Below are 26,701 nucleotides of genomic sequence, written 5' to 3'. Positions count from 1 at the left end.
ATATTTCCTTTCCCACGAATTATTTAGGAACATATTTAACTTCTAGGAGTACCAATTTTCAACCACCTACATATGATTTGTTTCTGCAGATAGTTCCTGTATAGTTGGTACATTGTTTATTATACTATTAAAATTCTGTTTTAGCCTATGGTACTTAATTTAAGGAGGTTTAAACAGTCTCCTGTCAGGATCCCACATGGTGGTTCTGTGAGTTTTTACTGCACATATTTTGAAGTTCAGTATGTAAAAAAAAACAAGGCATTTCTCCCTTGAGGTAAAAGTTCACCCAACCCCTTCCCAAGTCATTCCATAAATACAAGGAAAACCCAAAATTACAATGAACATTTTATTAAAAAAAAAAAATCTAACTCACTACTTGGTAAAAGTTCACCAAGTGTTTATGACAATGGAGATAAATGCCCTGGGATTAGAAAGACAATAAGAATAAAAAGATCTTTAGATCTCAGGAACCAGTGTTCAAAAACTGGTTCAGAACCCCCAGAAATGAGACAGAGATGATAGATGAAATGTTTCAACCGTGTTAAAAACAATGCCATCGGCGGCACAGACAGGGCAGCACAGAGAACAGCACGACCAACTTTGATAGAAGAGGGAGACCACCTTAAGCAAAAGTCACCACTTTTTTTCTTGGCAGGGGACTGGGCATTAAACAGAACTTAAAAACAAGGACTTAGAGAGTATTATATTAAATATTTCTTCTCTTAAAAATGGCCTGACCACAGGATTGACTCTGTAAACACAGGATAATTTTGTTCTATGGTAATGTAAAAAAAACAAAAAGAAAACAAAAAACAAAGTTAAATCTCAAAACACAATATTCATTGTTCTAAATCCTAGGATTTTAAATATTGTGTTCCGATATGATACAGCATCACTTCTGATTTTATTTAATGGCAATTGATTTGGACCTGCCTTGGGCTAGAAAAATGCCTTTACCTTAGAAGGGTCAGTGCCTCCGCTTGGTCTCAAGTATTTTCCCCATCACTGTTGCTCAAAATTCATTTCATAGTGTTATACATTTTGTGTCCATGCTGTTTAAAAACACTGAATACTGCACTGGGCCTGCTAATATTGGAGGCAAGGACGGTTTAAGCCCCGACACTGGTAAGTATTGGATAAGAGATGATGGTCAGCAGTTTAGGTCTTTTTAGTCACCAAACCCACGTGACCAGTGAGACAGGGCCCTGCTACCTAGATTTTTCTTCCACCTAAGTTGGAAGCTTTTCACTACTTAGAAATCTTGATAAAGCAATTGATGAAAACTTAAAATACACACGCACGCACACACGCTCATGCGCGCACACACACACACACACACACACACACACACACAGAACATCCCTAAATACAATGTCTTTTTTTAATGTCAAATAGACTTAGGTCTCTAAAGAAGCCTTCTTTTTTCTGTTGTATTATTTCCTTCGGCTCTAAGAGGGACTGTATGTCCTCTTAGTTTCAGCTGTCCGTTCATAGTACCCCGGTCCTTCCTGTATCTTCTAAGCAGTCCTGCTCTTTCAGACTTGCTGCTTTAGTGAAGACTCGAACAAAGGAGGATTGTCACCAAGGTCCGTACTGATGTGAGAATCTTGGGATGAAGCTTGTTTTCTAACTTGTTCCTTTCTTCTCCCATTCCTAGGATGCCATTCAAATAGCATCCACCCCCCCAAAAAAAGAAAGTTAGTTATCCTCCATAGCAACCTTGATAGACATAGGAAAAAATATGTAAGGACATATTCTAAGCACAGAGGGAGTCAGGAGTAGAGATGGCAACTACGTTTCAAACCCTGTGTGTTCACCATTGCTTGGAATACCTAGTAAGAGATTTTGAGGCTGTGGCCCAGCAGAGCATGCTGCGAGTGATGGGGCAGTGGTTTGTGTGCTCACGTGGGCTTAACAGTCATTGATGTGGGTACCTCCAAATAGGCAGGATAGAAATAAAGAACAGAGTTTGTCAAATAATAATACTAATAATAAAAGCAGGTCTCGGCCTGTCCTTTATTGTACAAGGCAGTAAAGGATTAGTAAGACTGCCTATCAGCCCTCAGAGAGAAGCCCAGTCATAGCATCATCCATTCCTTCTTTATACCTTGCTGACATTTTGCCCCTGGATGGATGGACAACCCAGGGCACCGCCTGTCTAAATCTGTTTCTTGAGTTTTAATGGCAGAAGTCCTTTGGAGCTGCTGACTTTGTTGTTTTTTATTTTTATTTTTTTTTGGGGGGGTGGTGTTAGTTTTGCTCTTGGGTGCATGCACTGCCCAGAGAGTGGCACAAACAGAGGGAAAGTGAGAAAGCAACCCCTCCCCCCCCCAGAGGGGATGGCCACACCACAGTCCTTTCTCCTCCGTTCTTCTCTTGGGATTTCAGGCACTCATGCACACATGCCTGGCATGATTTTCAAGCTGGGTCTGGGACTCCAATCACCAAGTCAGCCCTGTGGGACCCAGCTGCCCTAACCTCCATGCCACCTGCTGGCCTGCAGTCACTGACTTTGAATACTCTTCAGTCATAATCATTCCTGAGCTGCAGCTGTTCCCTAGAATCTGGATGACTGAGTGATGGGTAGTCAAGGACATTCCTGGCCTTGGGAGTACAGGTAAGAACACGTGGACCGAGTACAGGTACTTTCTGACCGGTCAGTGCAAAAGACTGAGCCCATGGCACACCGACGCCAGAGCCACTGCTGCTTCCTGCCTAGAGCCCTCACTCAGATCTGGTGCTAGGGCACAAAGTGTACACTGGGTCAGAAGATGGGCCCCACCCTAGCGAGAGTTGCGCTGGCTCCGAGGGAGGCTGGGCGTGACCACTTACCTTGGCTTTCTGGAGAACGGTGCCTTTGCCTGTGACCATGACCGAAAGAGGCCTGTTCTTCAGTGCGGTTGCAGAGTTGACTGGGGTGCAGTCAGGGGTGGGGATGGGGGTGGCAGCTTTGGGCTGTGGTTATAGGCAGAGGGCAAAGGCTGAGTCATGGGAATGAAGACACAACCCACCTCCCCCCGCCATGTCCACAAGGCCTTGCAAGCCACTCAGAGTAGCAGCAGTTCCCTGCACTCACGCGGGGGCTCACATTCTCCAAGTGGGAGGTGTCCACAGTGGTGCCCAGTGTCACAGGCCCCGCCTCAGCCTTCTTCAGGTTGTCCTTCACCTCCATGATGTTAAGCTCAAGGTCCACACGCCTGCTCTCCTCGATCCGGCACTCCTCGTCAATCTCCTTCAGCTTCTGCTCGAGGCTGGCCAGGACTCCCTTGTCTGCAGAGAGAATAAGACAGCTGCAGAGAACAGCATCCCAGCCGAGGCCAGGGAGCCCTTCTGGGCAGAGGCAGCACTGAACACACTGGTGCCAGAGAAGATCCCAGGTAGAAATGGATTGCAGGCCTGGCTCCAAGCCTCAGAGCTGGGCTGGGCCTCTCAGAGTGCAGCGACCGCCTTGATGCCCAGGCCGTTAGTGTTCTGCAAAGGCTGGAAAGGCTCTGGATGAAGTGAGTTCTGCCTTTGCAAGGGGCCATATGCCTGAGACTCTTAGATATTTTGACATCTGCTCTTTTTTTAAAGGGGTTTTTGCTTTAGGGAGTGTGTGCTCACCAGACAGAGACAGAGACAGTAAGAGAGTGAGAAATCACCCGCTGTGGGGGGGATGGCTACCCCACAATCCTTTCTCCTCCATTTTCCTCCTGGGATCTTGGGTCCACATACACATGCACCCAACATGATTTTCAAGTCACTGAGTCCGGGGCTCGAACTGTGGTTTGCCATGTGGGAGTCCAGCGACATAACCACTACACCATCTGTTGACCCCTCTATATGGTATTGTTAGTGTCCCAGTAGAGTGAGAGAAGTCCTAGTCAATAGCTTGTGTCCCTATCCACTAGTCTTGGCTTGGTAGAAAGGAAGTTCAGCTACCGTCTCCTTACCTCTGTGCACTCACAATATCCATGACTGACTCTTGGAGGATGGCGGGGCTGTGCCGCCCTGCCCACACAGTTCCCTCAATCCTCTGGCACTTGGTGCTTCCCTGGGCCTATGGAGCAGGGGCCCTTGGCCCTGGCACCTTCTCGGCCCTGTGTTATGCTTCCCTTAACTTGGGCTTCTCAGGTTGCTACTGCAGTGCCAAGAGGTAACGGCCTGCAGGAGGCCACCCGAGGAGCTCGCTGCTGGAAGAATGATGGTACCACATGAGTTCCCCAGAGACTCCTGGGCAGGAGCCAACCGCCACCCAGAAAACTCATGCTGTTTGCAAGTTTTATGTGAAAGCCTTTGTCAGAGGTCAAGCAATAATTGGGACCTATGTTTAAGAAAAGAATCATAGAGGAAAAGAAAGTTGAGAAAATGTGTTAAAGATGGTTTTGTGCTTAGAGTTTAATACTAAATACCAACCAAAAAATTATACTGAATACATTAAAAAAAAAAAGCTTAAAAAATTTAGTAGTCAATACCAACACTTTAAGAATCATTTCCTTAAAATCTGTGACTTACTGGCAACCAGCACTTAGCGTAATGGCTATGTCGCTGGACTCCCACGTAGTCGACCACGGTTCGCGTCCCGGACCTGGTGGCTTAAACTCACACCGGGAGCGTGTGTGTGCGTGCCCAAGATCCCAAGAGGAGAATGGAGGAGAAGGGACTGCAGCGTGACCATCCCCCCTGGGGGGTGATTTCTCGCTTTCTATCTCTAATGTCTCTCTCTGTCTGTCTGGCGAGTACACGCGCCCTATAGCGAAAAACCTCTCAAAAAAAAAAAAAAATCTGTGACTTACTAACCTAGAGTCTTCTGGGACTTATTTCCCAAGAGAATAAAGTTTGCTGAAAATTCTCTCCTCTCCCAGTTAGAATACCCATGTAGGGGAGAAAGGGCTGCTCTGGTTTGTACACTTCAAATGAATCGATTGAACAATGTGTGAATTATACCTCAATAAAGCTGTGATTAAACAACTGGGTAGGGGCCAGCAGATGGCATGGTGGTTACATCGCTGGACTCCCACATGACTAACTGAAGTTTGAGTCCTGGACCCAGTGGCTTCAAACTCACTCAGGGCACATATGCATGGGTGCCCAAGATCCTGAGAGGAGAACGGTGGAGAAGGGATTGCGGCGCGGCCATCCCCCTGGGGGGCTGATTTCTAGCATTCTGTCTCTCTGTGTCTTTGGCAAACCCTATGGCAAAAATCTCTCCAAAAAACAAAAAACAAAAACAAAAAACAAGATAAAACCCCAAGACCTCCCTTCACCAATCATATTAAAACCGTCCCAGAAATCATTTCAGTTTTTCTCCGTACCTGCAATGCCAGTGGTCCCTATTGTCACCATGCTGCCATTTACATTTGAAATGAGCACAGAGTTACTCTATGAAAACTAAGTCCCATGGTATGGGAAGGGTCTATCAGAGGTAAGTTGCTAGGAAACAGCTGCGGATTGATATGAGGATGATTTGGAAATAGTCTGAGACTCAGATTTCTTTGCAAGTGTGTTAAGTTTCAGTTCATTTTAAAGAAGAATGGTGCACTGCAGGTATAGCTACTAAAAACAATAACAAAGGACTCCAGTCAGCTGACCCCGGTCTCAAACTCTGTGGTGACAGGTTGGCATGACATCAAAAAAGAAAAAAAACAAAAGGACTAAGAGGGGGCCAGCAGATGGCATTGGATTCCCACATGGCCAACTGTGGTTTGAGTCCCAGACCTACTGGCTTGAAACCCATGCAGGGCACGTGTGTGTGCATGCCCAAAACCCCAGGAAGAGAATGGAGAATTGCAGTGTGGCCACCCCCCTTGAGGGGTGTTTTCTCACTTTCCCTCTCATATCTCTGTATCTCTCTCTCCAGTGAGCACACATGCCCTATGGCAAAAACCTCTAAAGAAAAGGAAAAAAAAAAAAGAACTAAGAAATAGAATAAAGGGGTCTTCCCCAAAAGAATTCTAGTTACGAAAAAATTGTGCATGGATTTCAAAATGTTCTGCAAAAGATAACATTTGTACTTTTTTGTTGTTGTTAGAAGGTGCATGTATTTGCCAGAGAGAGACAGAGAGATGGAGAGGGAGAAAACACTCCTCAGGGGGGGTGATCACACCGTAACCCCCTTTCCTCCACTTCTCTTTCAGGATTTTGGGCACACACACACATCCGGGGTGTTTCTCAGGCTGCCAGGTCCAGGACTCAAGCCATCAACCATATGTATCTGGCTGCTTTAACCACCAGACCAAGGGAGTTTGTCCAGAACTTGTATTTCATTCCATTTTCCCACAAACTTTTTGAAGTTTCTCATATACATTTAAGTAGAAATAAAATAGTAAAGGCCTACATGTAATTTTAAAAGATTTCTTCCTCTGACTGGCCTTTTCCACTACCTGCCGGTCCTACTGCTATGTGGCAGGAGGGCCTCTGTACAGGACGGCGACCTTTCACACAGGACTGGAGTTGACTGAGGACCTGCAGGGGAGTGCCCGCCTGTGCCATGGGCTGAAGGGGCCGAGGCTCCCGGGTCTGGAAGGCAGGCGGCAGATCCAGATCCATCCCCCAGCAGCCCAGGCCCACCTGGGCAACCCCTCACCTGTACATTTTAACAGGGTCTCTTTCAGCTCGCGTTTCTCCTTGCGGAGCTGAGCCAGGTGCCCCCGGATTTCCTCCTTCTTCTTCTCGAGCCTCTCCTTCTCCTCTGTGTACCTCTTCACCTCGGCTTCCGTCCGATTCTTGCCCAGTTTGATCTCTATGAACCCAGAGAGAAGAAGCCCGAGTTACCTGGGCTGGATGACGAGGGCCGTCCTTGGGCCCAGTCGCCAGGCTCAGAACAAGCCTAGGGCTTTGGCAAATCAGAGCTGAGTGCCAGGCTAGCCCGACAGACAGGAAAGGAAACTGGGCCCAAACCTTTGTTGTGTGACCCTGGGTAAGGTTCACCCCTCTGAACCCCCGTTTCCTTATCTGGAAAGGAGGGGGCTCAGGCTCACTCCTCCAAGCTATGTCCAAAATGTTAAGCTCTTTTCTGGCACAAGCACCTGCAGAGGTGGCCTTCAGCCTGTCCTTCACAGGGGGGCTGGTGCCCGCTGGGGTCACAACCACAGTGTCGGAGCAGCTTGGTGGGAAGGAGATTTTCTGCTGTTCTGTCTGGATTTTAATGGTGGCGACTTTCAGTGACTGTTCCTCAGACTCTGGACTCTCCACCTGCTTTGGATGGGAGCAAACATGACTTAGCCAGCGGCGGGGAGGGGGGTGCAGGGAAGGTGGGAAGGTGGTTCAGCTCACCTGCTGGGGGACGTCCTGTACCTGCTGCTCCAGGCACTCTGGAGACTTTATGCAGGGTTCTTCCAGGGCAGGACCTGGGCCCGGGTCTGCAGGGAAGGCCTCGGTTGGATTATCCAGGGAGGATGATAATGGGGAGGTAGCCTGGGCCTGGGCCCCGCTGGGGCTATGTAGGAAGGACTTGACGGGCGTGAGGTCCAGGTAGACACGGCTGAGCTCGCTCTTGCTCAGAGTCTCTGTGGCAGGGGCGGCTTCCTCGGTGAGCTCCATCTGTAAGAGAAAGAATCAGGTGGCATCCACTGTTATCTGGGCTCGCTCACTCCCACCTCAGAGCTGCTATCCCCGCCCCACATTAGAGTTCCAGGGAGCCACTTGCTCAGTACTGGAAGAGTGGAAGACCCAGGACTTACGACCTAACTTCTCCAAACCTATTCCTCACCTATAAAGAGGGAAATAGCAGTACTTCTCTACGGTGGTTAGGATTAAATGGGACTGTCTACCTGAAGCCCTTAGCACAGCACCAACTTCAGTGCCCAGCACATGGGAACTGCCAGCCATGATCATTCCTCAACTGTCAACTTGGACCCTGAAGACCAATGGTGTCCCTGCTTCAACCCCAGCACCACTCCTGCCCTGACCAGTGCAGTTAGCCAGCTGTTTTATCCAGGAAAGTCCCCAACCCAGGCAAGCTGCATAGCCTCATGTACCATGGATGACCTTGCTGCACCTGGGTCACTATGCTGATGGCCCTATAGGTGACTCGGAGCCCAGTTGTTGCAGGGATTAGCTAATGATCTCTGGCATCAAACCACCGAGGACTGGGCAGCTCCCAACCACTGCCCAGTCAGTCCTTACCGCTGCTGTCAGCTCTGACACTTCCACGTCATCATACAGATCCTCCTGGCGACCCTGGCGGGGTAGGCCATCGATGTACGTGTTTGGCTCTGAGAACTTTCTCTGCATCAGCCTGGGAGACACAGCAGGACACAGCATCATGACCTACCCAGGACAGGCTGCTAAAAGCCTCAGCACTGAAAGATTCAAATTAACCAGTGGTGCCATGAAAGTGTTGGCTGGTGAGTCTGGGGGACTATCTCCAGAGCCTTCCTCCTGGAGGTCTTGGTTCCAGATTCCCCTTCCAGAAAACCAAGCTCCCCTTGCCCCACAGCCCTCCCCTTAGGATCCTTTTGCCATCTTCTTTGATTCTTCCCCTTTGGGATCTCCTTCCACCACCAACAAAATCCTCTTCATCTTCACGACACACAGACTAGATACTATGGTATATCCCCATTTCATGCAGAAGAAAACAGATTCCATTTCTATGGCTCAGCAACTCCCCTCCTCCCCCCAGTACTGGCCATACCACCTGTCCTGAGCCCTAGCTTGCACACCTGGAAAGCACAAGAACCAGCCCCTGCTCTGTTTACTCCAGGTTGTGCCATAGGGGTCCAGAAGAAGTGCGGCATTGGCAGGAAGGACAAGTGAAAGTCAGAAAAGGTGCCATCTCTGCCCAAAGAGCTGAAGGCATCTAACCAGAGCCAGCGATGCCACAGCTGTTACTAGGGGCTGAGGCCCGGGTATAATTCCGACCTCCTGACCTGGCTTCCTGAGGGCTCCCCAGAGCCATGGACTTTGCATCCTCCTGCTGCTGGCCAGAGCAGGGCCTAGCCCTGTGTTCTCAGCTGCCGCCTGCTCCAGCTGGCCACCAGAGACCAGTCTGGGCCCATGGTCTAGAAGCATGGCAAGCAATGTGAGGTGCAGAGGGAAAGCTGCTTCATACTCACAAGAGAGAGTTTTTGGCCGCACTCACAATACAGGAAACCCTATCGGCATCCACGTAGTCATAGGTGAACTCTTCCGGGTCCGTCTTAGAGCCTGACTCAGAGAGCAGGAGGCCGAGCCAGTGGCCCATTTCCTCGGAGGTCTTAGCCTGGAAGGGCCGAGACACATGAGCAGGACAGGGGTGAGCTGTCTGGTGCCAGCCCCTTGCCACCAGGACATAAGGACCCCTATCCAATCCCCACCCAGGCAAGCCTCTGAGGAAGCCCGAGCCAGGTCCTTTTTTACCAGCTGGTCTCATCCTCCAATAATTCCAAAAATCATCTCCTGACAGTGACATCCTGAAGCCACCTCCATTATGCTATGGACATTTGTCCCAGGTGTCATATATGATTTATATCTGTTTCTAGGTGATCGTTAGCAATCATTTTAATAGTTAGCACCTGTTTGTAGTTATCATTGTGAACTATTGACAAATTGTGTGCATTTTAGGTTGACAGCTACTTGATGAGCCATCCCCTGTCAGTTTATCACGGTAACTCTAAAGGTTGCCTGGATCCCTGCTAAGAAATAACATTCGTTGTTACTTTGGCTTGTGGCTTCAATATAGTCAAGATGTCCTAAATGCCTTCCACCAGCTCCGTGAGCTCTGCTAAATCACGAACTAAATCTCAGGGAGTTTGGTGCTCGGTCTCTCCCAGGGGATGGTGCATGCTCATCAGATACTTCTATGAAAATGTCAACAGTTTTTCTTGCCTTTATAAAGAGAAGAAAACTGGAATTCTATCAAAGCTATAGGTTAATATTCATGAGGCAAAACCACTCCGGCATCGGCATGGTGTCACATAGCTCTACCGCCCTTCCTACTACATTCTCTTCCGAGAAGCAGCTGGAAGCTGAACGGGATAGTTTGGCTGGCTTCCTCTTCCCATTTATCTTCAGCCAGATTTCTCACTACACCTCTTCCCCCCTTTTGAGTTCCTGCCAGCTCTGCCCTGGGCAACTGTAACAGCCTCCTTGTAAGTCTCATTTGGGGGCCAGCAGGCGCTGTGGTGGTTGGGATGCTGGACTCCCACATGGCTGACTCTGGTTCAAGTCCCAGACCTGGCAGCTCACGTGCTCACTTTCCTCCCTCCCTCTCTGTCTCTCTGGTGAGCACATGTGCCCTATAGTAAATTTACAAAATAATGATACTAAAAAATTAAATTAAAAATTCTTTTAAAAAATGCTATTAGAAAAAGTCTTATTCTGTTCCTCTTGTCCTTCCATCAACTCCCACCCCCACCAGGAGCTGAAGGAAACATCTCAAAATCCAAATCTGAGCACGAGGTCCACCCTGATGACTGACTCTCCAGGGGCTCCACTGCTCCTAGGATCAAGCCTGCCCCTTCCTTCCTGCAGTCCCCCACCCATCCAGCACATACTCAGGACACACCCCACTTGTCAGCAACTGAACTAAGCAATTTCTTGGGTAGGTGACTGAGTCCCATCACACTCTCACACTACAACACGAGTTCCACAGGGATAGGGAGCGTTTCTCTCTTGATCACTGTTTTACTGTACTGAGAAGACATTTGCATTTAGGGACTTGGATGGTGAATGAGTACAAGTTTGTCCCTGGGAGGTGCTGCGATGTGGTTCTCATAGCCACCAGAGGGCGGTACTGGAGCAAACTCTGAACCAAGATCCCTGGCTACAGGACTAAGTGAACAGGAGTGAACCAGCAAGTGGATGCCTGTGTGTGTGGAAAGAACTTGGGATCTGCCTGCCCCAGCTCACTGCAAGACATTATGTCACCTTCTATTTTTGTAGCTATAACATCACATCAAACAGAGGGCGGGGAGTGGGGGCATTGTAATTGTGTCACAAAGCGAATTCTTCCCCCCAGACAAGCTCTAACAGAGGCTGGCCCAGCTGGTTCGGGCAAACTAAACAGCACCCACTTTGAAGCCCCAGAAACTTTCCTGCAGTGCAGCGAGTTATAAATAATCTTCTTGCCCTAAGTGCAGGAAGTCACTCATTGACCCACTCCTATAACACAACCACTCTGAGGTTAGAAAAGGAATGGAAATTTTTTTAAATGCAAACAATCTCAGGCAGAGGAAGTAAAAATAATGTGTAGCTACATCCTCCCTCGGTAGGATTACTTGAGACTGGCAGCCAACAGCTGTGACTTCTGCGCCCTGGCTGTCCCTGCCACCTGCCCCACAGGCCAGCGATACCTCGAGCTTGGCCAGCTCCTCGCCGTTGTGGAGAATGCGGAAGGAATAGAGGTGGTCGGGGCTCGGGTCTGGGACCACCTCGCAGCCCACCAGGCTGAGGGGCTGCTGGGCCACCCTGCTCCGGTTCCGGTCCTGGTAGAAGTGCAGGTGACTGTCCCTGACGGAGCACCAACGGGACTTCCACTGGCTGTTCACCAGCACGTTCAGGTAGCCTGCAGGGGGAGACGCAGAGGGGACGAGGCTGCAGGAGAGGAGGAGGCCTCGGGACGGGAGGAGGCTAGGCAGTGATGAGCCACCAGGCCTCCTGAGAGTCTCCCCAGGAATCCCAGAACCTGTCACGCCCTTGTCATCTCATGGAGGCTGCATGTCTTATAGCACTGTCGTCTTCCTCCGTGTAAGCAGCTGGACCCTTTGAAGATGGGTAGCACAGCTGCACTGGTTTGGGACAAAAGTATGCCAGAGAGAAGTGAGTAGTGTCCATATCAGACCAGGCCAGTGAGTATGTGACGGGCAGAGGCCCCCACGCTGGGGCCTCATCTCCACAGCTCTGTGCCCAGCCAGCAGCCCGCCTCCTGCCTCTGGTGGCTCAGTGTGCAGGAAGCTCCCCCAGTCCACATGTCCTTGTGGCAAGTTCAACCCTGTCGCCCCTGCAACCCTGCAGTCTCCCTGACAGTCCTTCCATCCCTGGCCTTTCACACTCAGCCTGAACTGCCTTCTTCCTCCTGGTCCTCCCTGGGCCAACTCCGTGCTCTGCCTTTGTTAGACGCTTGGATTGGGCTCAGTGAAACGCTGTTGGCCTCCCCAGCTAGACACGGTAAGCTCCTCAAGGGCAGGAGCTGTGCCTCCTTCCTTTCCAGGGCCCAGGAGGACACTGGCCACACTTCTCTCGGGGGCTCTCTGGAGAACCTGCCTTCCACCTTCCTCTCTGAGAGCCCCCGTCCCATCTCTCAGCACCTTCCCCATCTCCAGGCCACCACTTGTCCTCACTCCCAAGTTCTCCACAGGGAGGCTCAATCTGATGTGACATTGGCCCAGCTGTGGCCAGTGGGAGGCAGGCAGGCAGCCCCAGGTATAGCATCAAAGAAAGTCCTGTGGCCTCTTCCCCAGGGACACAAGAACTGCCAGCAGGGGGATGCCCATCATGCAATTCTTTTTTATCCTCAAATGACTGCATGTGTTGGGTTCAGTTTCCCAAGGAGAGGGCAAGCCTTTTCCCCCCATAGCTGATGCCACACACCGAGCACAGCATTGTGATGAGGGCTACGAAACTGAGTGAAATGCAGCCTTCAGGACCCTCTGCACACCCACCTGTGGGGGCTGACATCTCCCAGGCTCCCTGCCTTCCCAGAGGCACTAGCTTAGCAATTGGCTACCTCCACCCATCCCCGAGGGAGTGGCCGCTGCTCTGGGCCTTGGCCACGATGAGTGAGACTGTAGGGTGCAACTGCACGGCCACTTCCCACGCAGCCCAGTGCCGGACACACAGTGGGGCTGACTGTCTCCCAACCACATTAACACCATATCACACAGCAGGGCGGAAGAATTAGACACCAGGACTGGGAACTCCAGGCCATCCGGGCAGATGCCACACTCACTCGTCATAGTTCTCTGGACCAAAGAGATCTCTGGGTCAGGAGAGGTGGGAGTTCAGATCTGCACACACCTCACGGCCTGGGCAGGAGAGCAACTGAACTCTCTCGCCCTCCCCAGCCACAGGGGCAGGAGCCTGCTGAGCTGCTGAGAAGACCTCTGCGATAACCAGCCACATCCCAGCAGTGACTCCCTGGGACTGGGCTTCCACGCCAAACCTCGTGTCCTCCAAGACTGCAGAGGCAGCCAGCGTTGGGCCCCTACCCAGTGCCCTAGCTGGAGAAGCAGGGGCTCCCAGGGTAAGACCCACCTGCTGCCTTCCCATCCTTTCCCAGCCAAGCAAACTTAACTGGAGCTCGGGAAGAGAGTCCAGGATGGGTGTGACTCTGATGAGGAAGAGGAACAGGCCCAGAGGTGGATGGAAGGGCCTTCTGGGGGTGGGAGGCTTTGCAGTCGGCACTAAGCCCCAGCTTGGGGATCAGGGCACTGCGCGTGCTGCAGGATATTTTCTAGAAGAGGTCTATCTCCTCTCCTGCCTTCGGTTTCCTCAGGTGTGAGTAAGGGCAGTAAAGATGAGCTCTAGGGGCTCATGGTACCCCCACACTCTGTGCCAGCAGCACAGGTTCCTCATTGTCTTCCTAACAGCGCTTATGTGTTCCTATCTTGGTCTTGGCTCTGCCCACAGGCGCCATTCCAGGCTACTCTGCTCCCACCTCCTTCAAGCCTCAGGCCCACAAAGCCATCTCTGACCCCAGAGCTACAAGGACGACACAGTATGTACTTAGGAGTATAAAGTCACCGGCTCTCCTGGGTGGTCATCTCTCAGGACTGTGCCAGGTTCCCCTTCCTAACACTGTGCCTTCCATCTCCAGAAATACAGACCAAATGAACATCATTTTTAAAAGAATATTAAGAGGACACCAATCAGTTACCCTTCACTTCCACAAAGGATCCACCATTCCAGCAAGAGTCTGGCTAGGCAGAAAGAACGACCTGCACTGAAGACAAATGGAAACCAAAGCGTGTGGGCTCTTTTTAGCCCAGCAATGCTTAAAGCAAGACCCGAGACCCTCTGCCTTTGCTGTCTGAACTCGCCTCCCCGGAGAAGGCTCCAACCCGGTGAACTAGCCCTCTGGTCTTGGAGGCCGCTAAGGGTCTTACTGGAGGTCTCGAGGGACCTGTCTGGAGGCTCCAGCGAGGTGGATTTCTTCCTGCCCAGGTTCATTAGGTTGCTCAGTTTGAGACCGGCAGAACATTTCTTTTTGACTGTCAAGATGAGAGAGAAAGCAGTCAGCATTGCACACAGCTCACCCATGTGCCCAAATAGAGGCGGGAGAAATAGCAAACCCACTTCCACTATATCCACCCCTCCCTCCTCCATGGCGTGCACCTGGGCATGCATGCATGCACATGCATGCACACACACGAGTCTGTTCTTCAAACCAGCATCTGCGGGCCAGAGTTAGGAGTCACTAAACTTTCTTAAATCACAAAGACTTCTCAGAGAATCTATAAGCATTTGAGAGTCTTTAGAGCCTGTATTAATTCTCAGAAATTTGAGTTGGCTAGTTAATAAGAAGAGACGAAGACTATTCTACCCCCAGCATTTCATGAAACCTGACTTCAGTTTGGCCATTTTTCTCTCTCTCTCTTTTTTTTTTTTTTCTGGATCTATTGGGTACAGCATTTCCACATAGTCTATAAACTGGCGGTAATTTATCAATCTGGCTGCTGAAATCCACGAGGGTTGAGCCAGACAGCCAAGGCTCAGTTCCTGGAGCACCATCGCCTTCCTGACCGTGAGGCTGAGAGCTGTGGTGCTGTTACCGTCTTTGGCCTCTGGGGCCTCAGGGTGGCCATCCACAGAGCTCCCAAACTCCGAAGCAGACAGGTACTTCTCAGCTATATCTGGCTGTGAATGAAAGGGAGGTGAAGAGGGAATTACTGGCTGGAAACTGTTATCGTGAGACTTCAACTAGAGTGAAAATAACAGGTGGCTCTTAGGTATAGGCTGGAGGTCACCTGACCAGAGACGCCCACCAGCTACCCAAATAGCAGCACCTGGGTGGCCAGTAGGACACTGGCCATGCTCTTCTCTGGGGCTCTCTGGAAGCCCTGCCCTCTCCCTCTGTCCCTGAAGGCCCCTGTCCCAAACCATGGCACCATCTCCACCCTCAAGCCACCACCCATCATTGCTCGCAAGTGTTCCACATGGCGGCTCAACCTGATGTGACAGTGGCTAGTCAATGGGAGGCAGGCAGGCAGCCCCAGGTCAGTGTCCACACCTCAGTGAGGGCGACTGTCAAGCTGAGGACCGCCCATACTGGGAGTCCAAGGAAGTCTTCGAGAGGCGACTATCGAGCTAGCACGATGGGCTTCAGAGCGGGGCTGGCTCATGTGCAGGGGACCAGACCGCGATCTACGGCCTGGCTTGGGTACCCTGCAGCTAGTCTGGTGCGCAAGTTCAATGAGCCCTCCTGAGCCTCAGTCTGCACATGTGTCAGGTGGGGTGACATCCTGGGCAGTGCTGGGCCCAGAGGGCACCCCTGCGGAAGTGTAGCCCTGCTTCTGTGAGAGCAGGCAGCACTCAGACCAGTCCCACCAGGCCTCTTCAAGAGGACCTCCTCCTGCAGACCCCTGGGAAAGGAGCCAAAGGCCTCTCTGTTAGCAGGACCATTAGGCAGGGTCCTGGGACGTCCCCGGCCAGGAAACACGCCGGGTCTTTAGGGGGAGCTCTTGTTTCTCAGCCCAGTGTGAAGAAACTCCAAAGACACTCAGACTTTTGTTTTCTTGTCAGTGGCCGAGGACTGAGTGAAGCAGCCGAAACGTCACCCCTCTGAAGTCTCTGCAGAAGGGATGTGGGTATTTCTCCGGGTGGGACTTCTCCTGTGCCCTCCCAGAGAACAAAGGGCCTCCACCCAGCTCAAGCCCTCTGCACACCCCATTGCTCTTCTCTCTGCCAGGCCCGAGGATCCCAAAATGGAACAATGACCCTCTGGCTGCTCTGTACATGCCCGGGCTTCAAGGTACCCACCTGCAGAGACCCAGGGACATGAAATGTGACCTCCTAGATGACAGCCCTCTCCTTGGCCAGCCCCAACCCAACCTCTCGGACCGTGACTCTCGAGCCCAGCACTCCCTGCAAATGGACACTAGAGCCCTTTGACAGGGATTGGCACCAAGCATCGCCCCGACTCTGAGGCTCTACTGGGGATACGTTGGAAGGGAGAGCCTCATACAGTAAATCTGCTGAAGAATGTGGAGCAAAGTTCCTTCTGTTCTAATAAAGCTCTCCCTCCAAGCAAGAAAACATTTCAGGTCCGTATCAGTTTCATCCATTTTCCTGCCAAGCCAAAATTTCTGCTCTTATCCAAGCAGTCATGTTTCTTATTAATTGGTCTGAAATACAAAAGCCAAGCTCCCAATTTTACACTTTTCATTTTTACAGAGGAAAAAACAAGTGGAATTGGTTGCTCCCAGGCGGGTAGAGGTAGAGGCTTACTTTCTGACAGTTAGGCCGCTGGGCATCTGAGGTGTACTGGTTTCCTTCAAACATGCTTTCGCAGGGCAGGCCGCTGACCTCCTGGATGACCTGAAGTGAGAGGATAGTGGTCAGCAGAGGCTGGGCTGTCTGAGAGAGGCCCTCCTGACCTGCACTTGCAGACAGACCAAAGCGGAGCCCAGGTCAGAAGAGTGGGTAGAGGTGAGAGAGCAGATGCATTTTTCTAAGAACAGAGAGCCACCTTCGGACCCAGCTGGGCAGGCTGTGGTGGAGAGAGCTTGCTGCTTGGTCCTTTCATGCAGGCTTCTGCACATTCTGGGAGTAGGAGATTGAGGGCCTTTGCCCAAAGCCCAAAGATGACCTGAGTCGCCTGTTGTGGACTCCACAAGCCCCCTTCCTGCCACCGTCTTGGCCAGGGATCTGACCTGTTGTGGGTGTGAGGAATGGTGGCACTGGCTGGATGGTCCCTGAATTTAGGGGGCCATAGGATTCTGCTTAGGAGCAGGCCTGCAAACTGCCTTGGGCTGACCTCCAGCTTGCTAGGCCTGCCTTCCCCCATTGACCCACCCTCCTTGGGAAGCCCACCTTGTAACTGCCCCTGGGCCTGGGCTGGGTGCAGACAGATGCAGGAAGTCAGAGGTGGCTCTGACTACACCAGGCAGCACCCCCAATGGGAGCCAAGGCCCACCTGGGGAAGTCCCAGGGGACACAGCCCAGAACCCCCACAAACATGCTGCCCATCAGAAGCCTCCTGGGGGTATAGAGCTAGCAGGAGTGACTTGAGATCTTCCTTTTCGGGTCTCTGCCTAGAGCATTTCTGGAAATGGGTTTAAAATAAGAAGAGCCAGGGTTGGCAGGTGGCGTGGTGGTTAAGGTGACTGGACTCCCACATGGCTGACTGAGGTTCAAATCTCCACCCTGGCAGCTTGCTTTCTCACTTTCTTTCTCTCTCTCTCTGTCTCTTTCTGGTCAACTTCAATAAAATAAAATAAGAGCCAAAGAGCAAAGGTTGGCTGGCTCTGGAGAAGGGGAAAATGAGGCATTTCTCACATCTGAAATTGACTCCAGTTGGGACTTTGTTCTACACCAAAAACAAGTCCTCCTGGTCCTCATCAATCCTTCTTTTCCTATACCCTGTCTTACTCACTCTGTACTAAGGGGGTTGCCTCTTAGCCTGGTGGTTAAGGGAGCCAGATCCCATATGGCCAACTGAGCAGTTCAAGTTCCAGTCCTGGTGGCTTGAAAAACATGCCAGGCACACGTGCATGCATGCCCCCAGATCCCCAGAGGGTGGAGAAGTGGAGGAAAAGGAACTGCAGCATGACCACACCCTCTGGGGGATGCTTTCTCTCTCTCCTTTTCTTTCTCTTGTGAGCGCATATACTGACAAAAATCTTTTCTTTTTTCTAATTATAATAAGGATTGAGGTCCCTTCTATAAGCTTTAGACTCCTGTAGGCTAGGACTAGAATTCTCAAAACATTTAGTGGGTTCACAAAAATAGCCCACCTGCTCCAAATATGGGTCCTAAGCACTAGGGGTGGCCATTGCCTCACGCAGGTATTATTTTCAGCCACTCTGATAGGGTGATCCAGGTCTGTTCCTGACAGGCTCAATGAGGTAGTTTGGTTTAGCCGGGCTGGTGAGGAAATCAAATACTCCCATGCTGGAAATGCCACCATGGCCATGATAGGGCAGTGGGCAGAAGGAAGGGGTAAGGAGCTGCTCGGATTCTCCCTAGCCTCACCAGGGGGCCTGCCACATTTGGAGACCCCTTTGCAACTGTGGGTCCCTTCCTGGTACAAACCTCATGCCTTCTGGAATCATCAAGCTATAACATTGGCAAGCAAGCCCTTCCCCAGGTGCTCCACAGCGCACACCGGGTAAGTGCAGGCAGAACTGAGCATGTGCATCGTGGGGTAGAAAACACAGTTTGGTGGTCACAGACCTATGGCTGAAAGCCAGTACTGCCCCTCACGTGCCCAGTGACCTTGATGAGTCACCTCCACTGCCTGAGCCTTAATGTCCACTCTTGTGAAATGGGCACATAACATTGCCCAGCTACCCCCAGGGTGGGTAAGTGGGTTAAATTTGCTAAAAGTCCATGGTCCTTGATAACAACTTTTTTTTTTCAGTCAGTCCATTTTATTTATGTCAGAGAGCACCTCACAGGATCTTGTCACACTGCATCGTTTTCCTGTTGTCCTCCAGCTCATCAGGATCCTTGGCATGAATGCAAAATTGGATGCATTTTTCAAACCAACCCAGGGATCAGAATCCACAGTCGGCCCTGGGGTGGCCCAGTTTTGCTGGAAATACTTAACCAATGGCAGTGATATTTATTCTTTAATAAAGAGATGCCTGATATCTCACTAGAGGCAAAATGGTGAGTGGACTTGAACTGCATCCCGAGTCTGGGCTACCGAGAAGGTATCAGACCTTGCAGCAAAGTGCCACGCTCAGATGCCATAAGCCTGACAGCTATCACTTAGAATGCAGGGGCCTGGGACCTTGAGGATCACAGACTCTACCCCTGACTGTATCATCCAACCCTCTAGGAAGAGCTGGGAGCCAGAACTCCAGGAGCCCCTCAGAGTGAGCCCTGGAGGGGGGGGCCCTTTTCCCCAGCAGCCTGGTCTCCCTCACCCGGAGCCACTGCTCAGCTTGGTCCTTGCTCTGCAGGCCCAGCACGATCACATCGGCGTTCATTGGCGTGATCTTCAGCTTGTGCTCCTTCTTCCGCACGTGCTTCTCCTTGTGAATGACGCTGCTGCCCAGCAGGTTCACATCCAGCTGAGGGCTGTGATCCTTGGAGGATTTGTAGCACTGGAAGAAAAGGAAGAAGACACATGACTTTACCTAGTGAAGATCTGCAAAGGAGAGGATCCACTGGACACTGAGGGACCTACTTAACCCACTGAGTCCACGAGGCTGGACACCCAACAGCAGGCCCAGAGCTTTGACCTCAAGTAGCAGCAACTCTGGTCCTTAACATCTGTCTCCCTCTCCTTCATACCTCCTTCTCTCAGGCTTCAGCCAGGGGTGCCCCAGGACCCTGCTTCTCCAAGTGACTCCATCTTGCTCTAGGCCTGGGGTGAGGAAGGCCCTAAAATATGTCCTCTGTAGACAACTTTCACCTCACTGTGGTGGAACAAACTTTGACCATGTCTACACGGCTCTGCAATTCTTGGTTTGCTCAGAAAAGGATCCATAGGGTACAAAAATAAAGCTTATTATCTGCCAAGTTAGGGAATGATATGTTAGCAAGAAAGGAAGGAGCCTTCTTCCCCTACAGGAGAGAATGCTCCCCGGCTCCATGTCTCAGTTGCAGGACGAGGGCCCTTAAAGAGTTGCTTAGTAGGACTGCCTGAAATGACACTTGTACAGAGCAGAGCTCACGGCAGCCAGTGACAAAAGGTGTTTAGAGTAATTCTGGGGAACTGCAAATCAGGATCTACAATCACAAATGTTCATTTAAAACAGGAACTAGGACTGTTGTCAGAGTAGTATCTTCTAATTCCTTTCATGGTCTTTTCTTGCAATCGATAATTCCAAACATTGCGGCTTCTGGGAAGGTAGTTCTGGCTCGTGCGCTACACAGATGGAAGCAGTGGACACAACTGGGGCTGCGGGCTGGGCTGTGGGAGCCCTGATTGGCCTGCAGGGGTCAGGATGTGAGGAAGGACCAGGGGACAGAAAGGTGTGTCTTTCTCAAAAGAAAAGGTGTGTGGGGTGGGAGGGGGAGGGGGCGGGGTGGTAATCGCAGCCCCCTTTGAGAGCCTGATGAAAACGACCACAGGCTAAACGTTCCAAACCCCCAAATCCGAAATGCTCCTCATCTGAAACTTTTTGACTCTGACATGATACAAGTGAAAAATTCTACTTCTGACCTCTTGGGATGGGTCTTAGTTGAAATGCTGAAATACAAAAATATAGTAGGAAATGACCTCAGGCTGTATGGATAAGGTATACATGAAACATAAACGAATTTCATGTTTAGACTTGAGTCCTATCCCCAGGCTACCTCATCATGTACACACAAATATTCCAAAGGTCTGAAAAAAAATCCAAACTACAAACTCTTCTAATTCCTGGCACGTCAGAGATGGGATATTCTGTAGGCCTTTCTAGTTCAGAAAAAGCACATTCGTGTGCACACACAAGTTTCTGCAGACAATTTAGGGTGGGGCGGTGCGATAAAATCTCCTATAGAAAAAGGCTGTAAGTCCTGGTATCAGGCCCCAAACTGTACCCCCTCTCCTTCCACCACCCCAAAAGGAGCTGTGGGGCCCACTGACCAGGAGTCTGGTGTCCCTGATGACGCAGAGCTGCTTGGCCCACTGCCCCAGCCACTTCTTGCGCCACAGGAAGGCACAGATGCGGGCGTCGCGCATCAGCTCGATGCTGGCCTCAGGTGAGGGCCACTGGTAGGGGGCCGACTTGCTCTTGCTGTTTTCGTCCTCGTCGTAGGACTCGTAGGAGCTGCTCACGGCCTCTCCGTCCTCTGCAAGGAAGACCTGCTCTGTCAGGGCCTGCCAGGCAAGCATGGCTGAGGAGGGCAGCATGCCGGACGGGCCAGTGGCCCTGGGTCACAACCCTCCTGCCTCTTCGTGCTTAGAAGCAGACCTCCCTGAGGCCAGGGCTGCCTTTCATGCCCACAATCCCCGATGCTGCCCCTGGCCACAAAACTCAAGTAACTTAAAATTAAAGTCTCTGCCTTTCCCTCCTCAAACTCTGCCATCTCAGACCCCACAGAGCCCCTGAGAGGCACTGCCCCAACAGGCCGACCGTTTGCTCTTGAGAAGATCAGCTCTCCTCAAATGAGGGAGGTGAGTTGGGACCTTTCTGGGTTCTTCCAGGCCTGGTCCTCTGTCATTCTAGGGAGTCAGGAGCCAGAGCTGAAGCTTGGAAGGCCTCTAGAGCCTGCCTGGCTGGGCCTGATTCTGTCCTGGGTTAGCGGAAGGGGCTGTGGCTCTTCAGAAATTACCTTTCTTTGGGGGATTGGATAGTGTTGTAGTGGCAAAATGTGATGCTCTGTGACCTACATGGGAAGGTTCTTGGTTCTCATTTGGAGACCTCCCTGAGCACATCCATGACCCAGGGCTGGCTGAGGCTGGGGGGTGCGGGAGAATGACAGGGTCAAGACTCTGTTGGGGATATTGGTCTCTCTCTCTCTCGTATGGAAGAAATAAAATAAACTTGAAAAATATATTTACTCACTCACTCAATCAATCAATTAATCATCTATTACCTCTAAAAAGCATGGAGAAGAAGAAAGCTTAGGATCCCCAGTTCAATCTCTGGCTCAGTACAGGATGCCCATCTTTCGTAACCTCAATGCTCGACCTATGTGCCTCTTGGAAAGAGAGCGCTTCACCTCATGACCACTGGACACTCCCTCCCATTCCTGGGCAGCACTAATAGTCAGAAAACAGGCCCACTCTCTGCCCCCCCATAACTTCCACATGGCCACCCCTGTCCTGTCCTCAAGGCGGGCTTGCTCCGACTTCCCTTCTATGACACCTGCAGAAATGGAATAGCTGGGAGGACTGCAGGCCGGGGATCATGGTGTGACCAGACCCTGTGGAGGGTGCTCCCCTGTCTCTCTCTCACATGTATGTGCGCATGCTCTATCATGAATAGAGAAAATAACAGAAGAAGAGAGACACCCCCATGGGCCCTATCCCCAAAGAGTCCAGAAGCCCTCATCTTATCTGCATTGCTGTAAAAAATCAGAACCACATTTGAATTAAAATATAGGAAAACAGAATTGGGACACTGCAACAGTTATTCTAATGACAGTGTCAATGTAAAGGTGCTTTGAATTTTGTTTTAATCTTTCTAAAACTAATGCTTTACATATTTTAGTGTCGTTTTCCTCTAGAAACAGTGTGGTATGACCCCTCTTCAGGGCCTAATAAAAAGTTACACAGTTCATAATTCTATATCTATTAAATAAGCAAAGATTGAAAATAACAGTACTTCCCAGTGGGGGAGCCTGAACTGTAATATCGCTGGGAGCGCGTAAGTTAACACAGCCCCTCAGAAAGCAGTCTGGCAGCCTGCTGTTTCCAGAGCTCTGAACACACCAGTACTCTTTGATCCAATAATCTCAGTCCTGGAAGTCTATCCTAGGAAACTAGTTTTTTTTTTTCCCAAAAAGATGAGGGGAGAATGTTACATGCATTAAAATATTCATTGAAGTGCTACTTGAGAGTCAGCAGAAGGGGACAGGTAAGTTAAGTATGACTGCACTCACTCAGGCGCATACCCTGCAACTGCAACTTGGAAAACTAGTCTGTCATTCCAGAGTCTCCCTAAACTACAATGATAAGAAGGGAAGCACACTTAGAATCACATATGCACGCAGATCAGTACTGTAAGGCAACAGAAAGAACTCAAAATAGTTGATCTGACAAGGAAGTAAGATCAGGGTTGTTTGTTTTATTTTCTGCTTTTTAAGTTTTGCTATAGGGCATGTACACTCACCAGAGATTGAGTGAGTGAGAGAGAGAAAGTGAGAAAGCAAGCTGCCACGTCGGGACTTGAACCACAGTCTAGTGCCTTAACCACCATGCCTCCTGTTGGAACAGGATCAAGGTTTTTAAAAAGTTTTGTTTTCCTCATAATATTGTATTATTTGTAGAATAAGTGAAATAAGTGCTGACCGTGTAGTGCAGTAGCTAAGTATTGTGCACAGTGAGCTGGATCCCACAGGGCTGACTGTGGTTTGAATCCTAGCCCAGGTAGCTTGAAAAACATGTTGGGCATGTGTGCATATGATTGCAGCATGACCGTGCCTCATTGTGGGGTACTTTCTCTTTCTCTCTCTTCTTCCCTCTCCCTCTCCCTCTCTCCTCTCACTCTCTTATCCTGATCAGTGCACATGACCTCTGTTAAATGAAAAAGAAAAAAAAGTGAAATAAGAGAAAGATACAATATCATTGGGGCTATTTCTTTATAACGAAAATTAGTGGATGAAGTTATAGAGTTTAGTGTGAAGTGGGGAAAAATCCCACTGTTTTGTGCCTCTGGAGTTGTCCAATATATTTCACTGAGAATCGAAGGGCTGCCCACCCTCCTCCATGGTTCAGGAAGCTAAAAAAGAAGAAACAGCTAATCATAGTTCCTGGAGTAGCTTGGAGGAAGTTTAGGGAAAATGCATTAATAATTTTACTTATCCCTAAGAGGGATCATAGCACACCATAAATATAAGTTATTCTTAAAACAGATACTTGGCTTCTAGAGGGTGCAGGGTAATCAGGAAGGAAAGGCAGGATGCTCATATTATTCCATCCCTATGTTTGCTGTCCCAGTAGCCTGTCCCCCTCTGGGGTCTGCTGGAAGTCCTTGGGAACCAAGGGCAGAACAGCTATGCATGCCCTAGGACTTTCAGCCACGCGTGCCGGTGCTGCAGGCAGCGTGAGTCTCTGAAAGGCCAAGGAAGCCACTCTGGGAGGAAACCGCACAGGCACGCACACGCAGGATGCATGCATGAGGACAAACACGAGCAGTGCCACCTCGGGGCATGCACCCATCTCAGAGCCAGGCAGCAGGCAGGCAAGGCAGCAGCCACTGGCATGCCAGGTCTGGAGACAAGCAGTACCCAGAGTGATTGTGGCATAAATGACTCCTTCGGGCACTTGCACCCATCTGGGGACTCCAGTGGGAACAAATTCGCCAGAATGACCTGCACGATATCCAAAAGGACAGAGAGAGGCAAGAAGAGAGAGACAAGATGAAGACAGGGACATACCCAAGAACAGGGACACAAAGAGAGACGCCCAGATGTAGCCTGGCTGCCTGTGCACCAGAGGTTAGTGCTGGCCCACTGGAAGTGTGGGCTGGTCCTGTGAGGCCATGGTCCGACAAGAACACTATTTCCTGGCCCCCTTCGCATGCAGCGATGACCACATGACAACCTATCCCCAGTGGAATGCGGGTAGATGAGGTGTGTGTACTTCTGGCTGGCATATTTAAGCAGCAGAGGGTTCTGTGACTCTCAAGGGTGGCTGAACCAAACATGAAGGAGCCTGGATACCTTACAGTAGATGAGGACCAGGGACACGCACACCATTCTACTCCAGGAGTGAGAAACAAACTATTATTATTATTATTATTATTATTATTATTTAGGGTTTTTTTTTTCCCATAGGGTACATATACTCACCAGAGAGAGACAATGAAAGGGAAAGTAAGAAATCACACCCCAGGGTGCATGGCCACACTCAATCCCGTCTCTGTTCTCCTCTCAGGATTTTAGACATGCACGCACATGCACCAGTGTGATATTCAAGGAGCCAGCCAGGTCCAGAACTCTAAGTGTGGTTGGCTGTGTGGGAGTCTAGCACCTTAACTACCATGCCACCTGCTGACCCAGAGATTTTTCTTGTGTATTATAAATTGCAATGGGAACCAGACAGTGGCACAGTAGCAAATATGATGTTCTGTGATGCTGACCAATATGGGAAGGTTCTGGGTTCACATTTGCAGACTGCTCTGATTCCTCTGGATACATATGTATGCGTGATGTGGGGCCGGCTGAGGCTGGGGGTGAAGTGTGACATCCAGACTTTATTGGGGGTGCTATCTCTCTGTCTCACCCTCTCTACCTTCCTTACTCATGAAAGAAATGAATGAGTAAACTTAAAAAAGAAATCTTAAAAAAAAAAAAAAAGCCTAAAACTGGGGGATTATTTGATATAGCAGCCACCATTATCCAAGAGGAGACAGCATTAGTGAAGTATCTGATTCTTGGGCAAGAAGGACAGACTTTAATAACTCCAGCAGAGCCATCGGGTACTCACTCAGTGTTTGTGGAAAGAGGATCTGACCCAGTGGGGCACTGTGGAGACAAGAATCCCAGCAACTGACCTGCAGGAAGTCAGGAAATCTCAGCCCGGCCAAGCACCTTGAGTAAGGGGCAGGGCCCAGCACTCATTCCTCCTGCCACTAACTGCACGGCACACAGCTCCAACAGGTGTGGGGAGAGGCAGGAAGTGAGAACAGGCTGGCTTATGGACAACCGCCCACACCAAGTGTAACCACTGCTCCCAAGTCATCCCCAAGGCTTTGCTGGCTGGAGAGGCAAGGCCATCCTCCTCACCTTGCTGTATACTTCCATGGCTGAATTTCCTGTGTCTCAGAGCTTTCTGGACCCAATCCCCATGGTGAGTTCAAGCTGTCTGGGATGACCTCCCTTGCCCTGGCTACAACTCACATGAACTCACAGTCGTGAGACAAACTCCACAAAGCCCAGGCCTTTCTCATCACTTGTTTGTGTCTAGATGAAGTGTCTGCCCCACAAACAGGCCCCCGAGTATGTCTGGGAGGCAAGCCCCGGCTGGCATGGGCCACACCCGGGATAGACGGGTTTAAGACGCATGGAGGTGCTCACCACAGTGAGTCATGGTTTCCACCTTCACAATGCCCCAGACAGCAGCACCACGCCCTCCGCTTTGGTCTGAAATCTCAGCTCGGACCGGTGACTTGGCAGCACCTCCATGCTCCGTGGGTTAAAGTTAGGGACGTTTGCCCACAAAGCCAGCCTCTCGCAGTAACCACAGCGGGGTCAGGTCCTTGCCTCCCACATAATTCCTGGGGCACTAGGGGAAGTGTGAGGGAAAACAAGGAGAAGCCCACAGGACTCCCAGTCCCTGGTCCCACTCGTCCCTGTCCTGTTCTTTCTCAAGGAGGACACAAGGCCCCTCCTCAGCTATGTTCATTCCTACCACCTGGGGCCCTTGCCTTTCCATCTGCAAATCGCTTCATGCTTTCAAAGCCCTTTCACTTGAGAAGAAAGGAAAGAGCAGATAAGAAAGGGAGGACCAGAGTCCAGTTGCCAGAAACCAGGGCTGCAACCTACCTCTTCCAGAAGCTTTGGAGCCTCTCTGGGTAATAGAACCCCTATGCCAAGGGCATTTCAATCCAGCTCCTTGGGCTGAGAACCATGGGCCAAGGCCAGAGGGTTCTAGCAGGAGCCCTGTCTGCATACTGCCCGTTTGCACAGTGCTCCCTGGGCAACCTTCAGTACTCGAGGTAGGTTGGTCACTAAGTAATCTCCTGAAAGTTTCCAGGCTCTTCAGAGAGAAGTCCTCACTGTGGCCCACAGCCCCTTCTGTGTCCCCATCACCTGTCCCTCTCCCTCATCTCACCTGCTCCTCCCTCATCACACCTCGGAGCACTCCTGCCTCAAGGCCTTTAAATATACTGTGCTCTCTGTCTGGAAAATTCATGTGCATTTCTGCCCAACCCATCTCCCCACTTCATTTGGGAATGTGCTCAAGGTTATACTACCAGAGGGGCTTTCCTATTTAAAAAAAAAAAAAAAAAAAAAAAAAAATTTTGGGGGCCCACAC

General features: G+C 50.5%; 1 protein-coding gene across 5 annotated transcripts in view; it reads right to left on the bottom strand.

The window, feature by feature from the left end:
* Nucleotides 1-606: 606 nt before the first annotated feature.
* AFAP1L2 (actin filament associated protein 1 like 2) overlaps nt 607-26,701 on the bottom strand; it is a 122,212-nt gene continuing 96,117 nt past the window's right edge. For 3 of the 5 annotated variants that reach the window (XM_006162757.3, XM_006162758.3, XM_006162759.3), the window contains 14 exons: nt 20,642-20,847; nt 18,990-19,169; nt 16,345-16,434; nt 14,670-14,754; nt 14,004-14,108; nt 11,253-11,464; nt 9,036-9,181; nt 8,107-8,218; nt 7,255-7,521; nt 7,008-7,176; nt 6,566-6,721; nt 3,077-3,270; nt 2,833-2,955; nt 607-1,653 (listed from right to left, as the gene is read on the bottom strand). In XM_006162757.3, coding sequence (XP_006162819.1) covers nt 1,627-1,653; nt 2,833-2,955; nt 3,077-3,270; nt 6,566-6,721; nt 7,008-7,176; nt 7,255-7,521; nt 8,107-8,218; nt 9,036-9,181; nt 11,253-11,464; nt 14,004-14,108; nt 14,670-14,754; nt 16,345-16,434; nt 18,990-19,169; nt 20,642-20,847 — 2,072 coding nt within the window. In that variant the 3' untranslated portion in view covers nt 607-1,626. The remainder of the gene's footprint in view (nt 1,654-2,832; nt 2,956-3,076; nt 3,271-6,565; nt 6,722-7,007; nt 7,177-7,254; nt 7,522-8,106; nt 8,219-9,035; nt 9,182-11,252; nt 11,465-14,003; nt 14,109-14,669; nt 14,755-16,344; nt 16,435-18,989; nt 19,170-20,641; nt 20,848-26,701) is intronic. The other 2 variants (XM_014593411.2, XM_014593410.2) reach the window with 2 other exon arrangements.

This window comes from Tupaia chinensis, unplaced genomic scaffold (genome assembly GCF_000334495.1).
Source record: "Tupaia chinensis unplaced genomic scaffold, TupChi_1.0 Scaffold140534_1, whole genome shotgun sequence".
Taxonomy (NCBI): domain Eukaryota; kingdom Metazoa; phylum Chordata; class Mammalia; order Scandentia; family Tupaiidae; genus Tupaia; species Tupaia belangeri.
This window is presented reverse-complemented; position numbering and strand designations above follow the sequence as displayed.